The 27,705-nt window shown below is 44.1% G+C and overlaps 1 protein-coding gene across 4 annotated transcripts in view; it reads right to left on the reverse strand.

Moving 5' to 3' along the window:
- Positions 1-27,705, reverse strand: part of LOC146174259 (solute carrier family 22 member 6-A-like) — a 109,873-nt gene that overhangs the window by 43,528 nt on the left and 38,640 nt on the right. For 2 of the 4 annotated variants that reach the window (XR_014702254.1, XM_084584876.1), the window contains exon 12: positions 15,663-15,760. Coding sequence is in view for 3 of the 4 variants with exons in the window: in XM_084584876.1 (XP_084441002.1) it covers positions 15,663-15,760 (98 nt within the window). In the remaining variant the exon portion in view is untranslated. Of the gene's footprint in view, positions 1-15,662; positions 15,761-22,463; positions 22,603-27,705 lie in introns of those variants that run through there. The other 2 variants (XM_084584878.1, XM_084584879.1) reach the window with 1 other exon arrangement.

Genomic DNA, 27,705 nt, shown 5'->3' on the forward strand with positions numbered 1-27,705 from the left:
GGCAAATATGCAACAAGGTCACTAGAGTTCACAGCAGTTCAAGCAGTTCTCAATGCCTAATTCCTGTTCTGCATGAGCCATATGTCACTGGCAGTGAATGTTGGTAGATGTGAATTGTTTTCAGCCAATTTTCACAGCTTCGTTGTTCATGCAGTCTGCAAAACATATTTTACTAGGCTGTGACTTTTTTAACGTTCAAAAGCGACTCAGGCTATGAGAAATGCTGTAGTGGAGGACTCCAGAAATTTCAACCACCTGGAGTTCTTTAACGTTCCCTGATGTCGCACCGCACATGGGCGCATTGCTTTTAGTCACCATCAAAAAGAGGCCGCCACAGCCTACTAGCCTGCGACTCTTGAGGCAGCTTGTGGATGCTGTTCACTAGGACTTGACATTAGAAAATGAGCATGTTACACGTAATGGCATGCCCTTTCCGGGCCAAATTTTGGCCTTATGGCCCATTCGGTTGGGGCGACGAGAGCAGAGGCGCCGAGCAGTACACAGAAGTACAGGAGCACGCCGAGCGAGGGTGTAGTTGTCCTCCCACGGGAACGCTCTCTGCGTGTCGAGAGCAGCGCGCCACGACCATTGTGACTGCACTTACCTCCCCAGCATTCTCCACCTGCCTGCAGTAGCAGCAGTTGCAACCCGAGGAGAAGCAAACCCTCCGTGTAGAACTGCTTGCTTTGCATGGCTTTGTTCTCACAGCGCGGCGATCTGCTTCCTTTGGCCCTTTCGATGCCACAGTGACTCTCAAACCTGAGCAATGCTTTGCAGCCGCCATTTAGAGCGTCACCGACTCGAGAAAAAAAAAAAGATGGTGCGGATACAACGCTTTATGTCATGTGACTTCCTCTCACTCGCTTCAGATGAGGGAGCAGCCGGGAGTGCATTCAGGTGCTTTCAGCGAAGGAAAAGACCACCTCCTCTACCATTGGAAGCCAGTGATTCTACTCCTGCTCTACCACTGAAGGGCACCCGCTTGTCTGAGAGCACTTTCGAAGTGCTCTCGAGGGCGCCTGCTCTCCCACTCGAATTCACCATTAGTCTTGTCCCCGTATGCCACTTGTGCTGTCTGGAGGGGAGAAATATTTCTGAAGGGTAAGTCGGATGAAATGCTGAAAAGCATTCAAGAAGCTGAATTGAACCTTAAGTAGAGAAAAGACTGTTTTCTTCACTTTATGACGCTGAAGTAGCATCGAGTGGAGACATTTTTTTTGAATTCGGCCACAAGGGTAAAATTTGAATTAACTATTCCACACGCAAAAAACTCATATCCTAATGTCAAGTAATCTGAACATTCAGTAGCAAACTCGATATTCACAGGCTAACAGAACATGTTTCCCAGGCTGCATGAAAAGGCAGCTGTGAAAAACAGCTGAAAACGCTTAATGTTAGGCAAAATGTTGCTGCCGTTGTGATACTGTTCATGTAGAACATGACATATGCATTGAGAAATGCTGTGAAATTTAGTGACCAAATTTGTTTATTAATGTTTGGTTTGAAGTGGCTGCTACACTTGATCTTTGAGCTTGCAGGGCTCAGAGGCGAGGGAAGAAAATATGCATGCTTCTTCTCTACATATACACCCAAACCAACAAATTCAACTCGCTGATCTCAGTTTCCCAACAAAGCTGGGAGCAACAATAGTCACTGCACTTGAAAAGCCATGCCTTCTGCCTACCGTGAATATCTCTCCACAGAACAAGTAAACCAACCGCTTTGACAGCACCGTGTGTCCTAAGACGTACATAGTACCCTGATGTGACAAGCAAGCCAGTGATGCCTGTAGCACAGATGTTGACATTGTTCACAAGGCTCAATCGCACTACTAGTGGCCCCAGCTTCCTTTATACGTACTTGCTGAGGCCAAAAATGAACAGACTGCAAAAATAGGGGTGGGGAGGCAGCATTTGTATACAAAAGGGGGAGGTGGCTGCTACTTTCAGGCATTGTTTGATGCGTCCTAATCTAAACATCCTAAGCATAAACACATGCAGCAGCAAGCATGCAATGCAAGTCTAAAGGTGTGCGTCCGTCGAGGTGGGCGTGGGAGCAGCTACGTGATGCGGCTCTTCAATTTTGTCCGTTTCTTTGCCCAGGTTACTTCCTATCTACAGCTTGGCGCCCAGTGTACTTCGAATGCGGGAGATTGTAGTGACGCGCCTATGCGTTTCGTCGGCCTTCACGATGAAAATTTTGACCAACGCCGGCAGCCCTGCTGGATAACCTCTCCATGGATCAAGGCGTCCGGATCGACTATGCCATCAACACCCGTCGTCGATAAGATCTGCTGGCATGCTCCGGAACTGTTCAGTGGGCGTGGGAGCAGCTACGTGATGCGGCTCTTCAATTTTGTCCGTTTCTTTGCCCAGGTGAGTAACGACTCTTGTCTACACGCTAGTAAATCGGACAATGCCTGTTTGCTGCTGTTCCCACGCTCGAAAATACTTTTGTCTTTGCTACGCGTGTGCGTGATGGTTGTTAAAGACTTGCTTTTGCTGTCTGGTGATGTGGAAGAAAACCCAGGACCGGGACGCAATACGCGTTCCCAAGAGCCAGAAGCTAATGACGATACACAGCAGAAACAGTTAGGTGATCTGTTTTCATTGCTACAAGACATGAATACTCGAACCGCCAAAATGGAGAAAGACCAAGTTGACTTATTCAGTACTGTAAATGAAATCAAGAAGAGCCAGAAGACTATTCAGAATCATCTATCAGATATTGACAGAAGGCTAACTGTAGTCGAAGGCAAAGCTGCTGCAAGTGAATCTTTACAGAAGGAATGTCAACGACTGCAAAGTTTTGCTGATAACCTAGCTTGTGAAAATTTGAAACTGAGGCCTAGTCAGGCAGAGCTCGAAGATAGGAAGCGCCGTGACAATTTTCTGTTTTTTGGCCTTTCTGACAGCAATTCTGAGTCCTGGGATGACACTGAAGTAAAACTTGTGGATGTACTTTCATCCGACTTGAACTTGGTACCATCGGAACTATCAATTGAACGGGCTCATAGACTTGGTACTTTTTCTGAGGATAAAAGCAGGCCGGTTATTGTGAAGTTCTCATCTTTTAAAACTAGGAAAAATATTCTCTCTTCAAGTTCTAAACTGAAAGATAAAGACGTTAGGGTAAGCGAAGATTATTCTCTCATGACTCGGCAGGCACGGAAAAAACTCGTAGAATTTGGTATTGCTCAAAAGTCTAAATTCAAACTTTGCTATAATAAGCTTTACATGAGCGGCAAGTGTTACTGTTATGATCAGCTTAATGACAGCGTTTCTGAGGTTCACAGTACTACAAGCTTTTCACCGGAAACTACTGTAAAATAACGATGCGTGAGGGGTAGTGGGCACTCCTCGCTGTCTGAGCGTTCATTATCGTTCCTTTACACAAATATTAGAACTGTCGTGCCTAAACGTGATGAGCTATGCGCGACTAACGATGCATGCGATGCTGATATTGTTTGCCTTACTGAAACGTGGCTTTCACCAAAAGTTGATAGCTCTGAAATCTTTCATTGCAATAAGCATTTTACCACTTATCGGTGTGATAGGGGTGACAGAAATGGTGGTGGCGTTTTGATAGCTGTTGCCGACACACTTCTTTCTTCTCCTGTTCATGTCGTCACCAGTTTAGAACTTATCTGGGGTGAACTGCGCACCCGCTTTAAAAAACTGATCTTGGGAGTTTGCTATCGCCCTCCCTCGTACACTGCCACGTTTGTTGAAGAACTTCATGATGCTGTTTGCGCCATTACTGTTCGTTTCCGAACGTTCCTACTGTTTTGGTAGGTGACTTCAATTTTCCAACTATATTTTGGTCTAATGAACGTTCTTATGTTGATCCTTTTTCTACAGAGTGCGATGGTTTTTTGCGCATGTGTGCCGACTTCCATTTCTCCCAACTTGTTACCCAGCCTACCCGTGTTACATCTTCTTCGTCAAACTTGTTAGACCTTGTTCTCACCACGTCGCCTGATATCGTTGTTCCAATATCTTGTTTGCCAGGTTTAAGTGATCATTGAATGCTCCATTTTTCAGTAAATGTCGCGATTACCACACCGATATAACACTTCTAAATATATCCGTGACTACCCAAAGGCAAACTTTGATGCAATTAATCGTGAACTCGCTGCTTTTATCGATGAATACTTGCCCTCTTTTCATGACCGCCCAATTGAAATTAACTAGACCCTTACGTTCCGCTGCGAAAAATATTAACTAACAACTGTTCGCCCTGGTATAATTCTTCACTAAAACGGCTATCAAACAAAAAGAAACTTCTGTTTCGCTCCGCCAAAGTGTCTAATTCTATGCCCCGGTGGGACGCTTACTATTCTGCTGCGTCTTCATATAAATCAGCACTAAAACAAGCTAAGGAGTCATTTTTTAGTCATACTCTTCCATCGATGCTAATAAATAACCCAAAACAATTTTGGAACGGGGTTACGAAAACTGACCCATCTACAATCAATCTCAAAACTACAGATGAACAATTAATTCCTAGTGAAATGTGCGCTGATGTTCTTAATGATGCGTTTACTGCTTCTTTTACTAACAATTTAATTACCGAAATTCCTCATTACCCACCGCGTGACTTCCTTGTTATGGACCCCGTTATAATGGATCCTGTGGGCGTAGAAAAAACAATTGAACAACTGAAGATGTCATCATCATGCGGAGTGGACCACATTAACTCAGAATTTTTGAAAAATACTAAAGTGTATAGTGCCATTATTTTTGCTGAACTGTTTAAACGATCTCTTGAGTGTAGCTGTGTTCCTAGCGACTGGAAGGTGGGCAAGGTGGTTCCGCTGCACAAGTCTGGGGACAAACATTCTCCTAATAACTACCGACCCATTTCACTTACTAGCTTGATCATTTCACTTGATCTCGTGTAAGATCATGGAACATGTCATCTGCTCTCATCTCGCCAATTTTCTTGAATCAAATTCTTTATTCAGTCATTCCCAACACGGGTTTTGTAAAACATTCTCATGCGACACTCAGCTTCTATGCTTTTCACAAGACCATTTCATTCTTGACCGGGGTTCCATAGCAGACTTTATATTCCTCGATTTCTCCAAAGCTTTCGATAAAGTTTCTTACCAATTACTACTTTTCAAATTAAGTAACCTCAAACCCGACCCTAACATCGTCTCGTGGCTTCAGTCTTTTCTCACTAACCGTTCTCAATACGTGACAGCAAATAAATTGAACTCTCGTTCCTCTCCAGTGGGCTCAGGCGTTCCCCAGGGCTCCGTACTAGGGCCCCTACTTTTTCTAATTTATATTAATGATTTGCCTAACACCATTGCTTCTTCTGTGTGTCTCTTTGCTGACGATTGTGTTATTTACCGTGAAATTAACAGTGACTCTGACATTTCTGTTCTTCAGTCTATTACCCAGTTTCAGAGTGGTGTAAATTATGGCAAATGGAGCTTAACATTAACAAGTGCAAACATATGCGTATTTCTCGTCGTAACAATGAAGTAGCTAATTACAACCTCAATAATACTCCTCTTGAAACTGTGTCTTCATATAAATACCTTGGTGTTCACATAACTTCTAATATTTCGTGGAATCTGCATGTGGAATCTATTACTAACAATGCTAACCGCATGTTGGGGTACCTGCGCCGAAGAGCAATCACGCCATTGTTAGCATAGATCAGCGTGGTAACATAAGGCACGCTGCTGAGCTCAATAAGAAGGATCAGATAACATGACATTTGGAAAAAGCCTTTAACCTCAAGTACACTGAGTGGCTGCCCTTAGCTGAGATCGAAAGCGAAGCCAGAAGAGCATTCATATCTACTGTGGCTGCATTAGCTGTGCATCGCTGCCTACAAGAAACGCAGTACACCAACTGTTTTCGCAGCCAGCGAAACCTAGTCTTGCTCGGTTAAGTCAGCTTTGATTGATTTCCTGCTTAGCCAATGATGCCGATGGTGCTAGTGTGGCCTCTGATGAAGATGCTCGAAATTATAATGCGGCTGCTGATTCCTTGGTGCCGGTTCCGCAAAAAACATTTTTTGCAGGCAGAAGCCCCTTATCTGAAGATTTAAGGCAGTGATCGTGCAATAAGAAAGCTTAGTCAAAAATCTGAAGTCTTCTAGAAAATCGGAAGGGTTGGCTGCAGGTATGTACACAACATACCTTCCCCACAAGAGTATCCTTGTCTGTGGAAGCCACCAAGCAGAGCAAACGTGCTATTAGTCCTCAAATTTGTACCGTAGCTCAGCACTAAGCAGGTTCTGAAACTCTGCTCATATACAGTGACAACTTAAAATGTGCAGCACCACAGAAGTATGTGATGATCAATTACAGCACTTTGTGTAAACTAGGTGTTGGTGCTTGGCGCCACCACGGACCCTGAGCCCCCATACCGAAGCTGTAATCCGTACCGTGGCGATAGGTTGAGAGGTGGAGGGAAGAAACCTTGAACGGTGGCGGTCGAGGCCATGGTCAAGCCTCGGCCGATGGGCTCCTCGCCTGTCCACCAGGCGAGGGGCTCCGGGACCTTCCTCTGCGTATAAGGGTGAACCAGAGGCGACATATATTAGGACCCCTTAAACTATCCATACTGCATGGAAAAACTACATTTAAAAAAAAAAACCTGATCGACGCCCGAAAAGGAGTCGCACCGAAGTGACGCAAAAAATCGCGACACCAACTGAGGACTTTCCAAAATACCTTGTCTTGCGCTCTATAACCGAATCTAAACCAGTAAATGAACTGTCAGTCTTTCTGATTGCCAACTCTCTGAAGGCCATCATTGGGGCAAACTATAAAGCGAAGAAACTAGGATCTGGTGACTTGCTAATAGAGGTATCAGACAAAAGTCAGTCTGACAACCTCCTCACAACAAAAACATTTGCTCACCTTGACGTTCAAGTATCACCCCACCGTAGTCTTAACTGCTGCCAGGGAGTGGTTTCTGAGCGAGACCTCCTAAACGAAACAGAATCAGATCTCCTTGAGGGCCTACAGAACCAAGGTGTAACAGCAGTACGAAGAATAACAATCAGGCGAAAGAATGAAGAAATAAAAACGAAACATATTGTTCTCACCTTCAACCGGAGCACACTACCTGAATTTATAAATGTGGAATTCGTCCGATGCAAAGTTAGCCCGTACATACCAAGCCCGCGCAGGTGCTTCAAGTGTCAGCGGTACGGGCATGGTAGCCAGACATGTCGAGGACGCCTTACATGTGCAAAGTGCAGTGCACATGACCATGCAACCGATAAATGCAGTGCAACTGACTACAAATGCGTGAACTGTGAGGGCACCCACCCTGCATACTCACGGTCCTGTGCAGCCTTTCAGGCCGAATAGGAAGTAATCAATATAAAGGTAACTGAGATAACATACGGAGAGGCGCGAAAAAAGCACTGAATGCTTTCCTCCGCTCCCTATGCTAACGCAGCCCGCAGAGGGGCCAGGCCGCGTCTAGTAACGGTGGGCACGACGTGCAATGCTGCTGACGTGCTCCCACCACGGCTCCTCACTAAGCAGCCACCGGCTGCCCCAATCTTTGCAATCCCGGAGGTCACTTTCTCCCAGACCTCCGGGACACCAAAGACATCTGAGGGGAACCTGGTTCCTCTGAAAAAACCTCCTGCCTCCATTCCTTCACCAGAAGCGATGGAGGTTAGCGTGGACTCCGCAGCGTCAGTGGCGCCTAGGGAGTCCGCCAATGAGAGGCGGTGCCCACCGGACCGCTTCAAATTGAAAAAACATACGCCAGTTAAGCCACCTGATAAAGGCGGCGACTCTTAAACCCACTGTCTCATCCACATCCTGCACTTACAAAAATGGCTACTGAGAGTTCGTTTATTGGAACTGTCGGGGACTACTAAATAATCTGGATGATGTATATGAAATCTTTGCCGAGCACCAACCAAACATATTTTGTCTGCAAGAAACCCACTTAAAACCAGCAGACACAAGTTTCCTCAAGCAGTATCACGTATTCAGGAAGGATAGGCAAGGCAGCACTCGCCCCTCTGGCGGTGTTGCTATTGTAACTCAAAAATCAATCCCATGCCGAAGCATCTCACTTAATACAGACCTAGAGGCAGTGGCAATACAAGCATTAATTTTTGGTAAAATAACAACAGTTTGTTCTCTGTACATTCCTCCAGATTATAGGTTATGTAGCGAAAGTTTTGAAAACCTAATTGATCAACTTCCAGAACCATGGCTGCTGGTCGGAGACTTTAATGCACATCATTCATTATGGGGATGTACTAGAACGGACTCCCGACGTGTGCTAATCGAAAAATTCTTATTGTCCTCTGGATCCTGCCTACTTAACACAAAAGAGCCAACATACTACAACATATTACATAACACATACACATCCATAGATTTAGCTATTGGCTCTCCAATGCTCTTAGCAGCTACAGAGTGGGTTGTAACTAACAATCTATATGGAAGTGACCATTTCCGATCTCCGTAAAGTATGCTCGTAATAAAAATGAAAATGCGTCTAATCCTAGAAAGTTTAAAGAATATGCAGCCAACTGGGAGATGTTCAGGGAACACTCATCATTGGCTTGTTACTGACTTACTGACTCAGGCGTTGATGAAACTCAGCGCTTGATCACGCTGCACATTATAGAGGCAGCAGAAAAATACATTCCACAGATGTCAAGTAAGCCACGAAATAAACGAAGACCCTGATGGAATGCAGAATGTAAGACTGCCCGTGAAACTCAAAACAGGGCATGGTCGAAACTACGCCGATACCCCACAACCGAAAACCTAATAGCGTTTAAGCGTGCAAAGGCAAATGGCAGGCGTGTTCGACGCATTTCCAAGCGAGAAAGCTGGTCATCATTCCTTTCTTCTGTGAACTCTTATTCCGATGCACACAAAGTTCACAACAGGATAAGAGCACTCAAAGGATATAGCACAATCCCAACGCCCCTTGTCAGCACCGGTGGTGACTCTCTTGAACATCAAGCAGACACACTAGGGCAACACTTTGAATACATATTCAGCTCAGCGCACTATACAGATTCCTTTCTGCGGCACAAGGCAAGAGAGGAGAAGAAGCACATACATGATAAAAGACCATCCACAGGAGGATACAATAGCCCATTCACCATGCAGGAGCTGAAGATTGTACTAGACGCATGTGGTAACACAGCACCAGGTATTGACAGGATCACATATGGAATGCTCAGGCACTTGCATGTGGACACTCCTGAAACCCTACTCTACCTGTATAATAAAGTATGGGCCACAGGACGCTTTCCTAAAGCATGGAAGGAAGCGATCATCATCCCCATATTAAAACCCGGAAAAGAACCCACACTTGCTGCTAGTTATTGGCCTATCGCACTAACCAGCTGTTTATGCAAGCTTTTTGAAAAAATGGGTAATCGTCGTCTTCTCCATTTCCTTGAATACAATGGTCTTCTTCATCAAAATCAAGCTGGTTTTAGAGCTGGGCGGTCAACAGCTGATCAGCTCATTGCCTTTGAGTCTTATGCAAGGGATGCTTTTGTACATAAACAACATTGTTCATCTTTCTTTTTCGATCTTGAAAAAGCATATAATACCACTTGGCGCTATGGTATCATCCGCGACCTCTTCTCTCTTGGCATCACAGGGAACATGTTGAATACAATACGAAGTTACTTGTCTGAACGAACATTCAAAGTTCGTGTTGGCAATGCATATTCAAAGCAGTACATACAGGAAAATGGTGTCCCTCAAGGTGGTGTTCTCAGTTGCACACTTTTCATACTCAAAATGAACTCTTTAAAAAGCGTGCTGCCAAAAACTATTTACTGTTCTGTATATGTTGATGACGTCCAGATAAGCTTTAAATCTTGCAACTTGGCCATCTGTGAACGACAGATTCAGCTAGGTGTAAACAAATTGTCAGGGTGGGCTGATGACAATGGGTTTAAATTTAACGCTGAAAAGACTGTTTGTGTACTTTTCTCTAAGCAGCGTGGCATCAGGCCTGATCCCAACATAACATTGAATGGTCAGAGCCTAGCCCTTAAAAAGGAACACAAATTTCTTGCCGTAGTTGTTGACGAAAAACTTTCTTTCATTGCCCACATAAAACAGTTGCGACTGAAGTGTCTCAAAGCAATGAATCTGCTAAAAATTCTCTCTCACCGGTCATGGGGCACAGACCGCGACTGCCTTCTGAGCCTTCTGAATAGTGTAGTTCTATCACGCATTGACTATTGCTCCATGGTCTATGGGTCAGCATCATCCTCTGCGCTAAAATTGCTCGATCCCGTGCACCACCTCGGACTTCGCCTCGCCACGGGCGCTTTTCGAACTAGCCCAATTGCTAGCCTTTATGTCGAGGCGAACCGATGGTCACTGCAACGAAGGAGACAATTTACTTCTCTAACGTATGCTATGAAGGTACTGTGTCAACTGGATCATCCATGTCGCCGGCTCCTGCTTGACAAAACTGGCACAGCTCTTTTCTCAAGAAAACCATCCCTAACACCACCATACCCAAACAGAGTTGCCACGCATATTGAACATCTGGACGTTCCGGTTACCAGTCTTCATACAACTTCCATAAAAGACCTAATTGCCCCTTGGGAAATGCACGGTGTTAATTGTGACCTGTCGTTTCTTGAAGTGGGGAAGCACGCATCCCCTATTGCCATACAGCAGCACTTCATGTCACTTCAGGCGAAGTACACTTGTGATGAATACTACAGTGATGCTTCAAAGTCTGCTCAAGTGTCCTGTGCAGCACATGGACCGCAAATTTCACTTTCAAAAACACTGAACAGCCATACAAGTATATTTACCGCTGAATGCCATGGAATCCTGCTAGCTGTGAGACACATTATAGAAAATAAAATACAGACATCGATCATCGTATACAGACTCCCTCAGTGTTTTAATGTCCCTATCCTTTTGGAAGTGGCATAATAAGAACCCAGTCCTGAATTTTCTCTATAACACTCTTATCTCTGCCAATAAACTAGAACTCAAAATTACACTGTGTTGGGTGCCAGGCCACCGCTGTATACCAGGTAACGAGGCAGCTGATAGGCTTGCTGCATCAGCTGCCCTTCGAAACACTACAGACATTGACAACATATCATATCAGGACCTCAAGCCACACATCAAAAACATGATTCAACAACAATGGCAAGAGGAGTGGGACACAGCAACTGAGAAGAAACTACACACAATAAAACCAACAATAGGCAGGTACACTACAGAAAAACGAAACAGATTCAAAGAAAGAGCTCTGTGCCGACTGAGGATAGGTCACACATATACAACACATTCATACCTTTTAACAAACTCTCCTGCACCACATTGCCCGAGATGCGGAGACCGACTAACAGTGATCCATGTTTTAATTGAATGTCCGAGACTTCAACAGCAAAGGAGACATTTTCCCGAATTACACAAGCAACATATACCAACACATCCGTCCATCTTTCTTGGTGATGATCCAATGTTCTCTTTAGATAGAGTTTTTAAATATTTATTTAAAGTAGGCTTTTTATATGGAATTATTCATCAACGTGGGCGTAAGCCCGTTTCCTTTACTTAGATAGCTTTCTTTTTCTTTTTACTCGGACCGCTATATATCGAAATTCAATGTTTTAGGCCCTATACACCACTGTTTTTAGACTACACTCCGAAATAACTTTTAGGCCCTATACACCACTGTTTTCAAGTTCATCGTAAACACCACAGATCGGACATTTTATTAACATCAGTTGACACTTCACCTTGTGTTTGGCGCTCTTTGGCCTAAGATGCCCTTGCGCCAGAAAAAAACCAGTTCGTCATACAGCACTGGAGTTAGAAATAGACCATGATTATGCATACTTGGTGTCAGAAGCTGGGATATCAGGAGGGATGCCAAAGCTATACCCAGAAAAAATAATGTGAAAGAAGTTTAAAGTTAACCAGGGTTGACCTGCGCTGTCACTCAGCCAATGCTTCAGAGAACAGATCTGTGCATATTCACTGTATCCAATTAAGTAAAAAGCTTGTAAATACGCAGAACAAAGCCCACAGAGAGAGAAAATAATAAGATGTCAAGTGTTTACAAGTTGAGTGCCAGTCTATGAGCCCTCAAGGTCACACAACTGCCAATTAATGAAAAGCAGGCATTCAGGGCTGCATGGAGTTGAAGTGAATGTATTCTTATGAACTGAAGATTTCCTGTCCCTATACTCAATCTCACAAGCTGTCTGCTGCACCTGGCCCATTCGGGATCATATAGATTATAGTAGGTAATTGTGCTCTAAAGTGCCTCTCACCCCTTGAATTGGCCAGGGTGAAAGTAGGAGCACAATGACCTACTTGGACCCTTTGCAAAACTCAATGCGTCACCTATCTTATATAGCAAAATCCTTGTTGGAGAATATTTTTGCCCATCCTGGGTGCACAGTCACGTGACACATGGGTGATGTAGCCTATATGTCACATACACATATCTCCTAGATTTTTTTTTACAGAGGCCTGCTGCTCAGTCAGAGACACGATGCGCGGGAGTGTAGTGCGCACCGATTCTGTGCGTTTGCAATTTTTTGTTTCGTTCTGTTTCTTCCGGTAGTTTGGTGGGGTGGCTGGTATGCAATGCGATGCGGGGATTCTGGAGTCGTGAGTCTGCTTTTTCGCAGCATGCCGCCGGGATGGCGCGTTTGCTTTCTGCAGTCTAAAAAAATGTGCAAGAGTACATGCCGTGTGCGGGTCTGCATATATATTGAGTATGAGTGCGAGTTGTTTGCACACACGCACGCCCATACGCACCCATACACATGAAGTTTTGTAGTGGCGCAAAAAAAGTAATTCTGTCAAGACAGAGCACCTTCTAAAGGGCACGTAAACTTTGACGTTTGGATTAAGCAATGGAATTATACAAGATGTTTCACATAAGGTTTGCTTTATGGGGTTTAACGCCCCAAAGTGACTCAGGCTTGTATCACATGAGGGGCTTAACTCAAGGTACAAAACCGGCCCATGTGCTGACACAGAAGCAGTCAAACCTTCGGTGCTACAAAAAAGCAAGCGTGCATACTGCTCTGTGCTTTGCCGAGGCAGTTCCAAGCCATGACTCACTTTAAACCGTACTGCCAGCGTTGGCCAGCTTGCCCCCCCCCCCCAATTCAATCATTTTTTCCTCACTGCTATGTTAAAAAAAGAAAAGCAAGCATGCACACTGCTCTGTGCTTAGCCGAGGCAGCTCCAAGCCATCACTCACTTGAAACCGTGCCGCATGCGTTGGCCAGCATGCCCCTTCCCCCCCCCCCTTCGATTCTTTCATCCTTTCCGCACTGCTAAAAAAAAAATCATGCATACTGCTGTGCGCTTAGCTCGCAGGACAGCTAGACTCCCCTCCCATTACCCTCACTCTCCCCTCCCACCCGCCACTCATTTCAAAGGACGCCAACATCCCAGCACCCTTGTGTCCTTCCCGCGCAGACCAGCAACCCTTTTCTCACTCCCTCCCAGTAGATTAAAAATACCCCTGCAAGACGTGCAGGAGTGACATAGTCACGTTACTTTTGTTTCAACGAGGTTTGGGTTGCTTTGGCCAGAGCAGCAGTATAGGGAGCGCTCAAGATTTGATTGCCTCTGTGCGCAGTGCGTTAGAGCACAGAGCTCGATCGGCCACCTTTGTACCTTAAGTTAAACCCGTTGTGTGAAACGATAGTGCCGGAAAATTGTTGGTTCATAAGCTAAGTCACATCTTTTATAAATTTACAGCTTAATTTCCAACACCAACGTTTATGTGCCCTTAGAAGATGCTCTCAGTCTTGACAGTTTTCATTTTCTGCCACTGCAAAACAGCATGTGTGGCGTGCGTGTGTGCAAGTAACTCATGCACCAGCCTTGCATGTTTTCATTACAATGAGGGAAACAAATGCACAATCCCTGCAGCGCACTGTGAAGACGCAGATTCTTGACTCCGTGTCCTTGCATTGCTCGAATACCAGCACACCCACTAAACCACCGGAAGAAAGAGAATAAAAGCTACGCAAAAGATTGCAAACGCACAGAATCGGCGCTCACTGTGAATTCCCTTGCATCATGCCTTTTGACTGAGCAGAGCTTCTCTCTCAAGGAAAAAAAGAATACAAACTCCACAAGATATGTGTACGTAACATATAGGCTGTCACTGATATATCACATGATTGTGCACTGAAGACATGCAAAAATATCCTCCCAATTCGCTTTGGGGAAGAAGTTGGGTGTAATGCTGAATATTTCTGTATCAAACCTCATGTTTTGCACGAATCTGACGAGGACCATGCCTTCACTATTGAAAACCAGAAGGGCGGAAGTGGGGGGGGGGGTTATGAATTTTGTTACTGAGTGGAGCAGGTAATTGATGTGGTCATTGTCACAAGAAATGTTTCCTGGCAGCCGCCTATTTCTGCCCCCAAAACAGGTTTGGCCGCCACAGTGAAGGGGTTTGCGCTGAGCAGAAAAGAATTGCAGAAATATTCTGCCAGAAAAACTTTGTACTTCATTCATGGTCTATGATTACATATGGCATAGTATTATCAATACCACTGCCCTCTTTTCTCTTTTCACTTTACATACAAAATGTAGTCGCACTCAGTTTAGCTACCAAAAAAGTACAGGGGGCCTTTTAGAGAGGAAATTTGTCGGAGCTGATTTATAAGAAAGCAGCCATCAACAGGTCTAGTTGAAGGCAGACCAGAAAAATGCCCCCCCAGAAAGGTCTTAAAGGAGCTCCAATTTGAGAAAAATTTATTCACAGCAGTTTGCATAAATGTTGTGTGAAATTTAGGAAAACAAAGACAGACATGCTGAAAAAAAGAACAAATAAATAGGGACAAGAGAGGTGGCAACTGCAAAAAAGAGAGCCATCTGTAACCCTGGTCTGGCTGCAAGCCAGGCTGTCACTTTTGGTTTATATTATATAGGCTCATGCTCTCTTCGATTGTTCCCTCTGAAGTGCACTTTTAGTTATCATGTATGCTCGCTTTTAGAGAAAAACCATGCAATTTTTTTAGAATTTTTAGAAGCAAATAATTTCAGGAGTTCCAAAGCTCCTTGAAATAGTTCCAGAAAACCAAGGGTACTCAGTGATATCAAAGGCCTGTTGTAAACCACACTCCATGATCATCATATTGAAGGGAACAGCTTACCAGTCCAGCTTCTGGGGCCTGTGCCCAATAAGGTATGGATGCATCATGTAGAACTTATGAAATCAGCTGGCAATGACATCTGTTTCAAAACTTCTGGCTTTTTCTATCTTAAAGTAAGCAAGTAGCACTTTAGTGGATAGAATGCAGTAATTTATAATAAAAGCCCGCATCAGCTTGTCTTCAATGTCCTTTTATTACCCTAAAGTTGAACATGAGCTATGAGAGACATCATGAAGGAGGGCTCTGGGTTAATTTCCAGAGCCCTCTTCCACAAAAGTTCAAGCTACGCAGTGGCACCAAATGTGGGCAAATTTGCATTTTGCCTCTATCAACAGGCCACAGGCACCATTCCACTCCGCATTCTCGAACTCAGCAGCGAAATGTCATAGCCAGTAAGCAATGGCAGCAAGCAAAGAAAACACTGTAGAAACCTAAATGTCAAAATAAATATGAAGAGTCACAAATGAAGTAGTGGGTTAGGCAAATAAAAAACTACACATGTCTTCTGTACTTACATCAATGTGCTGCTTCTTGCCCACCACAGCACAGCACAATTCCGGCAAAGGGTATAGAGCTTGAAGGAGCCATTGCTTACGAATCTACATGGAGCTTGCTGCAAAGTAATAAGTGCCATGACCCAACAAATTAGTGAAAACGTAATATAGAGCAACAAAAACATGCAGAGGCTTTTTGAGCAAGAAATAAATGCACAGAGTAGGAACACAATACTGTTTTTTTTTCTTGAAATGATGCACGACATGCTGGGGCAGGTCACTGCATAAAATTTGCCTCTGCCTGCTAAATAATCTTAAATTATTAGTTTTTTAATTCAAAATGTCACTTTGGGATTCAATTAGTTCAAGGATGATTGCCTACAATGCCAGAGAAGAAGCAGGATTGATATTACCCGAGACATACCAACAGTGAAATAAAATAACTCCTTTCACCCCATCTCGTCGCCAGCCTTGCAAAAGAGCAAGTCAGGCTCCACAATGCCCCTAGTTACAAATAAAAAAGCATTTACTTGGCTTTAACTGCAAGTGCATTTTAACAGCCTGTCCATAATCCACCAGTTCCCACTAGGTTCGAGATCAGCCAAGCCCTCCCTTTCTTTATGTTTTACATCGAGCGAGCACCTTAACGTCTTCGAACATGGAGGAAGGTACCAGAGTGAAGATGCCCATGGGAACAGTCGGTCAAGACTCCCGAGATAGAAAGGTGAGCGAGACCATCAGTAAGCTGATGACGCCACACAATGATGTCCAAGTAGAAATATGAGAGGAAGTCTGAGCCGATGATCGGTGGATCACGTCTGCCATGACGAATACACATCGAAAAGTTGGCTAAGCCCGAATTCGAGGGTGAGATATCTTTGCCCCTACGTGGCTATAGATGAGGCGTTGGCAGCACAGAGCAACTGCATTCATGACTTCGAACGGTCAGCCTTAGTCGTTGTAACGATTTTATTTCCGAACCCGTGTCTATAAGGAACCTGGTGCCGAAGAATGTGCCAGTTACCATAAATAGGTGGCTCGGACGACTGGCGGGACTAAACGGCACTGTTAGTGATCCCGCCGGGGTTTCCCGATCACGAAAGAACAGGGCACTGTACACTTCGTGGCTCGGTGTTGAAAATGCCGGTGGTTCTAATAGAGAGCCGGAGGGCTGGAACTCCGAGCTTGACGTGTTCACGAAACAGTGCGATGATCGAGATGGGCCTCCAGGTACGAAAGCGCCGGGTCTGTAGACGACCAAACAGCAGTGACGGATGGAGACGTCGTCACGTGAATGTTTTCGGCGAGCTCAGCAGGGTGGTCGAGGATGACGTCATCGGCCGTAGCGAGGACGGGGCGATGATGCCGAGAGATGTGTTGGAGGAAAAGCTGTCGAAGTATCGCTGAGTGGTTGGACGTATCGCTCTCGTCGAGAAGCTGGTGCATCGGGCGCAGAAGCTGAGAATGGCAGCGATCGCCAACGTCTTCCTGGGTGACCCAGGCGGCAGAAGAGCCCGGGCCAATATGGTCAGTGAGTTGGCAGAGTTCAGCCCTATGTAGGCCCAGTGCTGCCATCTTATGGCTGGTATTGGTTGTGCCATTCTATAAGACGTCCAACACTGGCCCTGAGGATTTCATTGGTGTACCAATATTGGTCGCACCTGTTTATAATGATAACAACATTGGCCCGTCATATACCATGCCCTCGCAATATTGGTGGTACCATAGCGAAAATGATCGCCGAGCCAGCTAGAGTCGCCCGCTGCACGACGGCGGGCCGGCTTTCACATTTCACAAGAACTTGAAACTCGAAATATACCCGCGTGGGCCTTTGTCACACTGAATTTCATAGGAACGCAAAATAGCTTTGTGTAGCAGCCAGTATACAAGAACGGCCGCTGAGCAGAACAACATTTGATTCGACGCTATGCCAAGTGCATGGATAGCATAATTTTAGAATTTCTGGTTTATTTATGCTTTTTTCGGACACGTGCGAAAAAAAGAAGTCTGTAACTTTTCTCCGCTTTTATTCACATCCCCAATGTCGCGATTCCGTCTTCGTTCACTGCAATACAATGCTTGCGTTACTTATGGCAAGAATGAATAACTGTTTAGTTCAAAAACTAAATAAAGCAGTCGTTGTTTTACAATTAAGCCTAATACGGTATCAAAGCTTATTTATTCTCTAACTACCTCCGTGGTGGAACAGTTACAGGCGTGCGCGGGGAAGGTAGTGTTTTTTTTTTTTTTACAAATATTGTGCATGGAGAGAAGATATCCACATGTAAACTGACTTGTTATCTTTGAAACGAAAAAAAAATGTGAAAGAAAAGACTGGGAACACAAATAAAATACGAAAAAGTGCAATGGGCATATTAACAACTGGATTACAATGACACACAATCTTTGTTTTGCATACGCTCGTTCGCACAGTTTTCCAGCGCCTGCTCTCCGTGCCGACGCACCGCTCAATCCCGCCCTCGCGCAGTTCGCACTCCTGGCGTTCCCCGGATCGCACTCTCTCATCGCGAGCAAGGTCCGAGGTTGCATGCGCGCGTCGATATCCACGCAGGTGCGCCAAAGCGGTGGACGGGTCGACGCACCACTCGAGTCCAAGGGACGGACGGCCGCCACCCAGGGCAAGGAATTGAGCAGTAATAAAAAGACGAACGCTTACAGACTGGAGACTTCTTTCAAACATTTCCGGGCTCTCATAACAGGTTGTATAGAGAAATGTGCTTTTACCGCATTTTCTTGGCCAATAAAATATACGCAAGAAATTGGACTGTGAGAAAGAAACAAGCACCTAACGAATCGGGCCAAGAAACGACTAATCTAGCAGATAGAATGATGCTGATTGTGCGGATATATGAGAAAAAATGTAAGCATCGTATGCAACTAGCTTATAAAGAGGTGGCAAGTCGTGGTACTAAGATGCTTAGCAACAATTTTCAACAAACTTGCTTCAAATCCTCATTTTAGGGTGATTGAAATATTCCACTCGATTGAGCACTATTGTATGAAAACATTTTCGTTGGTATGCTAAAAGTGAGCAAACTATTCTTAGTAGAACACAGAATTCACAAAATACAACTTGAACAGGTTTGGGTGTTGTAAGCAAAACAGCTAGGCGCCTCTCCCGGGCGACGACGCGCTTCGCTGCTTGCACAGAGCCCTACATAAATGAACAGCAGCAGTAGCGCATTGTTCAAGGCTGGTTCAAGTCCTGTCATCTAGGAAACGCTTGCTAAACGGAGGGTACAAAACCGAGACCATCGAGCTGCTGAAAAAGCGATTACTACAAAGCCCAAAGGAGGACGCGACAATCGCTTAGCCGGCATGACGACGACAGTGGTATTTTGTTTCAAAGAGGGCGCTCCGTTCTTTCGTCCATCCGACGGCCCCTCGTACGCTCGGCTCGACGTGCGGTGGCACCGCGCACGGAAAATGCTTCTTTCTTCAAGAAATATTGCATGTAAGTTTTCAATTTTTTTTCATTCCGATTTTATAAAGCCTTTGTGTATATTGGAGCTAAATATTAGCCTCTTAGATTGAGCATTTTTTAAATTACAAGCGTTGTCTTACATTTCATTGTTGCTGCAGGCTGAGTAAGCCATGTGCTAGAGAGGAGGAGAAGGATAAACATTTATTTGACGAGGAAGAAGTCAGGCAGCAGGGGCTACCGCTCTAGGTGGCCAGGAGTCCTTGGGCTCTGGCGACCTGGGTTGCACGCTCGATGGCCCGGAGTTGGATTTGCGGGTCAGAGCTGAGCATAGCGGCCTCCCATGCTCGCATGTCGAGAGCTGCAGATCCCGCGGAGGGCTATCTTGTGGACAGGCCCACAGTATGTGGTCTAGGTTGGCCCTCTGTTGGCATAATTTACAACATGAGGTGTATAATGCAGGATATGCATGGGCGTAGGTGACAGGATTTGGGAAGGAATGTGTCTGTAATTTTCGCCCGGTGACCTCCTGCGCCTGTGCTAGGGAGATTTGTCTTCTTTTAGCATCTTTCTTACGTTGTTAACTTTTCAAAAGTGGTTCTCAAGTGTGCGCGACTTGATCCTGATCATTTTATCATTTTGCAGCTTATTTGAAGTTAAACCGTTACTGTTTTGCAGAGTACTAATTTCCTAAAGTAAACAATTGCGTGGCATCGTAGCCCTAAAAGCCAACTTCGGATATTCACGGCGTATAGCCGCTGCGTGGCTCGGCCGCTCGGGCTCCCTCGGGTGGCCTCGGGCGGAGTCGGTGGAGTCCGGGCAAAAGCATATTTTCTCGTGTCTGGTGCGATAAAGCGCTAACCGCATGAGCCGCGCGGCAGCACGATGCGCGGTGGGCTGAGCACCGCTAAAGCATCGCCGCTCGGCACTATCGCCCAGGTTCTGGGTTTTTAGCAAATCGCTCATGTGGCCGGAAGCAGCTCGCGAGGCAGCCAATCGCAAAAGGCTTTGGGGTACTCACCTTCGTTGTTTTTCTTTTTTTTTCATGCAATGTTTGTTTCCTTAGTCCGGTATGAGCGAAAATCCCTCAGATGCTCATTTCGTCTGATCCGTGCATATATGAGCGCATCGAGACGGTTTAGTAAAAGCTTGGTAGGGAAGTATTGCAAAACAAAGGCTAGTGTGGCTATATATGCTAATTTTCGAAAGTTGCACAAAAATGCCACTGCTTTCAATCATGTCTGCATCGCAGGATAATAGCACGCCGCTGCGCTGGGACCATTTTTTTTTTGGGGGGGGGGGGGGGGTTCTCGACGCTTTTCAAAAAATTTCACCAGTGTTGCTGTTTAGTGCAAGAAACAGGATATAGCGTAAGTGTACTAATTTACCAAACGAAGAGGCGGCGCTAACAAAGCAAGGCTGAAAACGCGTCTCTGTCACTGAGGTCCTTCGCTCTGTGCGATGTGCACCAGCGGCAGCGACAGGCATTGGCGTCGTCGTCGCGCGATGCATCGCCAGAGATTGTCGCCTATTTTTTTCTTTCTGTATCGTTGCTTCAGCTGCAATAGATCAGATTCAAAACCTACAAGTCAGCTTCCCTGTGCGGCAGACATTCCTGCACAATGGCGGCATAGACTTTGGAGTAATAGTTGGGTACAGTGCTAGTACATCGCCTGACGGGTAGGGTATTTCCCGCACCTCTTGCCCATTCGTCACAGTATTATTCGCGTGCGCATTGTCGCCCCACTATTACCCTCTCCGGTTAGTGTCCCTTTTCTAAATTTTCTTTCTTCACCCCTAGGGTGACAGTGCTCCCTCTTTATTCCAGTGTTAAGAATGCCCGAAAACCTTTCTCTGACAATGGCCTGTGCGTGGGGAACTGCATCCCAAGCAGCGTGGACTGTGGTAGATGCATGTACTGCACCTATTATCCCTGAATCAGGTTCTGTCGCCACTGTGCACGAATTCCTGCCTCACAGGGAAGCCGACTTGTAGGTTTTGCAGCTGGTCTGTTGTAGCATGTCCAGCAGAGCCGGAGCCTTTAGTGTGAGCGCTGGGTGGGCTCAGGCAATTTCAGTCCCAGGCCGGGTTCGGGTTTGTAGCACGAGGCCCGGGTCGGGCTCAAAATTTATGCCCGTGCACACCTCTAGTCGCGTCGGTTGAGTAGCACACGTTTGGAGCCCGTGGCTGCTTTTAATTTTGTTCTTCGCACCGTGACACTTTGATCCAGCGTCAAGACTGCATAAAACATCAGTATGCATTTTCCGGTCGCTATGCTATCTGGTCACCCCACCGCCCTGGCACAGCTATGTTATACCATGTGTAACATAGAGTTCCAATTAGTCTATTTTTTGAGACAGCTTTCAATAGAAATTATAGATTAACTAAACGGAGAAGAACCGTGGTATGCTGTTATGTTTTAGAGGCATCGATTTAATGGAGACTTTCTTTCCTTGCATTTAGGGCGCTTTGCTCTATAACGCCCGAGTCCAGCTGCTCCACCTGTATCATCGCACTGCTTTTGCGCAAGCAATCATCTGCCATCAAAGGGGTGCTGCCTGAATGTGAGGCAGACAACATCGTCAACATTTTGGTGCTGCATAACCTGTCAACAACTGTGGGAGCCTTGCCATGAAACATGCTGTGTGTAAGGAAACATTGCCTCGGTAGGTATGACACATTGCCTTTGTTTTGCATTATATAAAGGCTTTAAATGCTCTGCTGGCTTTTTGCTATATGATTCCATGCTATATGACTTTTTCTGGCTTTTTAGCTCAAGACTTACTTGTTCAGAAGTCTTGCCAACAGTATGCAGAAAATAATATTCTTCATGTCCCTGGCAGTTCTTTATAGCTGGTGCTATATTTCGTTGCTTTATTTCAACAGTATGTGACTATTTCAAGTTGAGGCATAATTGAGTGCACCTGTGGTGTAATAGCACAATAACAGACATAGCTTGTTGAACTGACGAAGTAGTTGTCATTGCGTAACACGGAAGTGCAGGTGCTTTTAGTGATGGAATATTTAGCATACTTGATTATGCTTGCATTACAAGAATTCGCAGGAAGCATGTATTGAGGTCGCAAAGAAAGCCATTCAGTATTGCTCAGGTTATTTCCCTTCCACTCTCCCTTCATTACTGCTGCCTGCACTGTATGTATTTTTTATACAGACATGCAGTTACTGACTGCTTGTACATTTCTGGTTGCCTACACTGGCTTCAGCCATGTAGATGTAATATTACCTTGACCTAAACCAGGCTATTTACTTTGCTCAAAGTGACAATTATAAATAATTCTCTCCCCGAGCCATTGAGATTGGCCATTAGCTCCAACTAGCTTCATTCGCAGTTGCAATGAATTTATTCTGTTACCCTAGAGCAAGACATTAACAGAAAGGAGATCATCATGAAATACTTGTTCAAATTTTGTAAATTTTAGAGAACATTCTGTTTGTTTTTGGATATGCTTCTGAGTTCGGAAAACAGAGCAGACTTGCTTACAGTGCAGGAGGGGTGGGCTGCAAGAAAAAAGGAAATTATTAGTGCAGCTGCTCAATCAGGGATGCATTACTTGTGCATTTATTGCTCTTATATATGTGCACCTTTGCCTGCATGCTTGCCAGGGCTTTCCCCATAATGGGTGGCCGTGATCTTGCCGCCTAGTTCTCAGGGGGACTGCCCTTTTCCAACTACCTGCGTACAATTAACTCACCTCCTGGGCTTCAAATTTGTCATACTCAAGGACGATTTTCTGTGTTTGATGTTACCAGTGACGCCATTTAAGATACGCAGTGTGCATCGTCGGTCCATTAGTTTCATTTCGGGATGTTATCACCCCTTATATTCCCTACTCATATTTCTTTTTCTACATCCCCTTGCAACTTCCAAACGAAATAAGACGTGTATAAAACTGCCAAACTCCCGCAGTCTGAATGCTATGCCAACAACAAAAAAGCTTTTGCATGTCTTAATAAAAGTAGAATTGATCCCCCGATTTTTTTTATTGTCATGTCTAGTCAGACGGTTTAGTGAACTGCCACATAACCAAGCAAATTGCAACTGTAAGTGCTTTGAGGAATCTTGCGTTAGAGCAAGCATATGGATCTTGTTTGCTTAGCTGCTTAACTCCAAATATCCTCCTTTGTCAGACAAGATATTTTTTTAGAAAACTGGATGGAGCTAGAAGAAAACAGATTGAATTCTTAGCAGCATTTTTACTTCTTACACGTGTGTTCCACCCTTGTATACATGAACTCGGCAGAATTGGGTCGAGTACGTCTGTCGAGTGAAAAATCAGTTGTGGGGTTCATGCATACACATTCAGGTCGAGTAAAATAGGCGGCGGAGCGGGTCGCGTTAACTTGCTTGCAGGGGGCAGGTTAATTTCTGGACCCGCTTATCTAAAGGCACGTAGATGATGTCCAGTCAGGGAGTCTAGTTATGGGGAACTCTGGGATATGAAAGAGCCTCTGGAGCGGCGACGAGCGTCACTCAAAATGAATGCTTTTTAGCGCTCATCAACGATAAAAAATAACCGAAGCTCTCAATAGTAAAAGGCAATGGGATCAAATACGAGTAAGAACTTGCACAAAAAGTTGGAATCTCGATGCTACGCTCTGCTACGATACTTACTCACTAAAAAGCGAGTTCATGTAGACATCAGCCGGGTCGAGTAATGATGACCTTGCTTACTCAACGCTGATTCAAACCGGTGCTGTCCAGTCCATGTACACAGGGCTATTGTACTTGTAATTTCTGGTGAACTCTCAGTTCGTGCATTGCACATTAAATTTGAGCGATATTGGTGCTTTTTTGCATATGTGCTGTTTTGTTCTGCAAACAATACTATTTCTTCAACATAATCTTATTTTTAATTTAAGTACAAAATATTGCCCATTTTTGAAAAAAAAAATAATTTGTGAGGCAGTTAAGAAATTTTGATTTTGAAATATATTCACAAAATAGCAACATTTTATAGATATTGAAATATAAAATGCGTGCGAAGCAACTTTTCAGCTCAGGATTAAATTGGTTTTCCAAGGAACTTGTGATAGGGTGAAAATGAAAAATCACTTTCATGCTAGATGTATCGGTTTTTTATGATCCCATAGTCACATCAAGCATTTCATTTTAAGGTGTGCTTAAGCAATAAAAATGTTATTTGGCCTCAGATATTCAGGCAGATTACTATTCTCTGTGCCAAAAACTACGAATTGGTTTGAAGCAATGAGATGCCCGAGCACCACACCTGGTACCTGGACATAAAATCACCCATGTATGCCTAACTGAAAATAATCTTGTACGTGGAAGGTTTCCGGTGGTATGGCCATACGATTAGCTGTAATGAGGGAATATGCATACCTGGTAGGCTGTTAGCTGATAAGGAAGTACGATATCATTGTACTCAGATCTAGCATAACATTTTCCTGCCTATGCAAAGTAAATTTCTAGTACTTGCTCAATTACTCATTGCAGGCGGACTGTAATAATTTTAGCTGAACAAGAATACACTGTATGATTAGGAGAACTTTTTGTTGGGCTTGTTCATGATTATTATAAATTGAAGTCGCCAAAACAATCCACGCACACAAGAAAAGAACGGGACAGAGTTCCACTCACAACTGATTTATTGTGGAGAAAAAGTACATATATATCTCACTGCCGGCACATGAGCATGGAACACATTCAGCTACATCACATTCATCATCATGTAGTTTAGGATAAGCTATGTTCAAGAAATGCTTTCTCAGAGAAAGAGGCTGTGGTATGAGGCATGGGCTTCTTGAACATATCTTATCTTAAACTACATGATGCTGAATGTGTTCCTTGCGCATATGCCGGCCGTGAGATATATGTATGTACTTTCTTCTGCACAATAAATCAGTTGTGAATGGCGCTCTGTCCCGTTCTTCTTTTCTTGTTTGTGTGCATGTTGTTCTGGTGCCTTTAATTTATCATGAGCACTGTACGAAAACTATTCCTTGGTACATTACAAGTAAGGCAATTGTTTATAGTAGAATGCAGCAAGCAATAAAGCTATGAAAACCAAAAAGCTGCAATTACGACTATTGTAAACCACACAGGTGGGTCTCATTCTTCACTGATCTTGAGCATATTATATGCGTACACAGCCTTGAGAATATCTGCGACGTACACATCTCCCTCAGTTAGCTGATTGAAGATAGCTTGATTGATTTTGTCAGGGCAATGATTTCTTTATTCTGGCCGCAGTAATGTATGCGTGCCTGTAACTGGTGTACTGCAGAAAAATGTTCTTTTTTGTGTTCTTTAATATCATCCAGTTTTGCATGCTTAGTAATCCATATTGTCTATTGCAAGAATTTTAAAGGATTGTTTTAAAAATTGAAAGTTCTGGAGCCTTAACCGTCATATTTTCAGGAACTGTAATTCTGTATACGCACTAAGCATCCACCTGAAGTTATCGGTTTGCCGGAAGCAGGTATTTCCTTCCAAATAACTTTCTTTTGTATCTGGAATGGATATTATTTTGCATACATGTTTATCATCTCTACGTTATAAGATGCTGCATGCCCTTGCAGGCCCAGAAACCTGTCGAAGAGTGCTCTAAAAGAAGAATGTGTGACAATAGGCCTTTAATATATACAGTAGAACCCCTTTATAGTAAAGCCACTGGGGCTAGCGAAAATATTTACTATATCATGGTCTTTCCTGTATCAGTGGTCTGTGATGACATGGTCCTGAAAGTGCTGTCTAGTAGTTAAATAGGCACTTACTGAACACATCTTGTTGCTTAATGAAAAAACCTAAATACCTTTCGTCTCGCTTTTATCATCTCTTTGTGTGATTTTTTCATTATAAAATTTCTCTACATCTTGTGGAAGTACCTCTGAAACATGAAGACATGATTACGAATGCAACAAAGTTCAATTTCATGTCAAAACTAAAGCCTTGCATGAACATGGTGTCCCTTTTTGCTCTTTCTTTTAAAAGGCAATAAATGATAAATTCGTATGGCACTCAAATGCTGTAAGACCGTACTCGCTGCACCTCTACTTTCTGCCACCACTGCCTCATAATTTCTACTGCACATTGCAGTGAATGTTGACCCATTTCTTTCCCTTCCCTATTTCTTGCTGCACTTTTATTTTTACTTTCTGAATGGATCACGCCGCCTTTTTGCTATGTTTGTAGACAGCTTTACTTTTTTCTTTTCGCTGCGCGCTTTCCCTCACGGCTCCAAGGCTTGCTTCAAGATGCAACACATACTGTTGGCATCACCTCTCATAAAGTACTAAGATTTGAGTATCTCTTCAATTAGTCTAAGATCAACGATTCAATCTTTCTTTTTTTCTTTTTATTTGACGATGAGACGGACAACATTTGCAAGTGTCATTACGTAGCAGAAAGCTTCAATTCAGAGTAGTGCAGTTCAGCAAATGCTTGTTATAGACTCAGGAAACTTAAAAATTTTGTATATAGATGTAGATGTGCAAGTAAAACCTCAAAAGGCTGTAGCAGCTGTTTTGCTCAGCCTATCCTTGTGCTGAAAAAGAGTGTCAGGCTGGTTGGTTATAATGAGTCAATTGAGTGAACAGTGCTCTAAGATAGTAATGAAGATAAAGAAGCAAAATTGTTGTCATCTTCTCTCCCATCCCATCTGTTAGTGCTGTGCAGTCATTTGAGAATTTTCTTTCTGTGGTCTTTACAAGTGAATATGAGCTCGTGAAGTTGAGTACTGGAGTTGGTTTTCACATTTCTGCTATCACATTTACTTTTCCTTCTACAGATTAAACTCCAAGCCAGCTCTTCATAGAAACTTGTGATGCCTGATGGTGGTAATAGTGTGCAGTTATAGTGTGTTGCCTCCATTCATATTCAAAACACAATGTAAGGGTGTTTTTTATTGCCAGTTTGACTGTCATCTACCTGGCAGGCAACACATCAACGTTGCCCACACAGCCTTTGTCGCGCATCTATGGCTGCGTCCAACTTTCAGAAACGAATGGTTGAAAGAGAAGTAAATAATGCTATTAGATCTAGTTGAAGCATCTCGCTTTTGACATTGTTTTACAGTGAGCTCGATATGTCGAGTAGTTGTTGCTCAGCGTGCATATTGTCATATAAAGATTTCTGCATAATGAAAGGAAGCAAGAACTTTTCTACTGATGTTGAAAATATGCTGGAAGCCAAGGCCAAAATTGTGAGATATGAAAAAGTGTATCTGTCGCAAATAATCATGAAGTAATCATTAGATTAAAGCTCTAACTTTGACCTCTTTCATATTGGAAGGACCTACACAGTCTCAACAACAAATTTTTTAGCATGCAAGCATGTACATGAGCACATAGTTTGCATGCTCTCGCAGAGCATCTGTTCACGCACTGGCTCTATGTGCTTCTACAAGCTCGCACAAATACGTGACCAGCTCAGTCTCATTCAATCTTGTACAGTGGCTGTGCGTGCTTCTGTGAGCTCGCTCATGGGCACATTCAATCTCACAAGCACTTGTACAATCTCATGCATTCCTGCACAGTGGCTTTACGTGCGCTCATGTTTCCACGTTTAATCTCCCAAGAACTCATATATTCTTATACATTCTCATTCACTCTCACACTTTCTTGTACAGCTCACGTACAGTT

Source organism: Amblyomma maculatum, chromosome 11 (assembly GCF_055883805.1).
Source record: "Amblyomma maculatum isolate TAMU_Amacu chromosome 11, ASM5588380v1, whole genome shotgun sequence".
Classification (NCBI taxonomy): Eukaryota; Metazoa; Arthropoda; class Arachnida; order Ixodida; family Ixodidae; genus Amblyomma; species Amblyomma maculatum.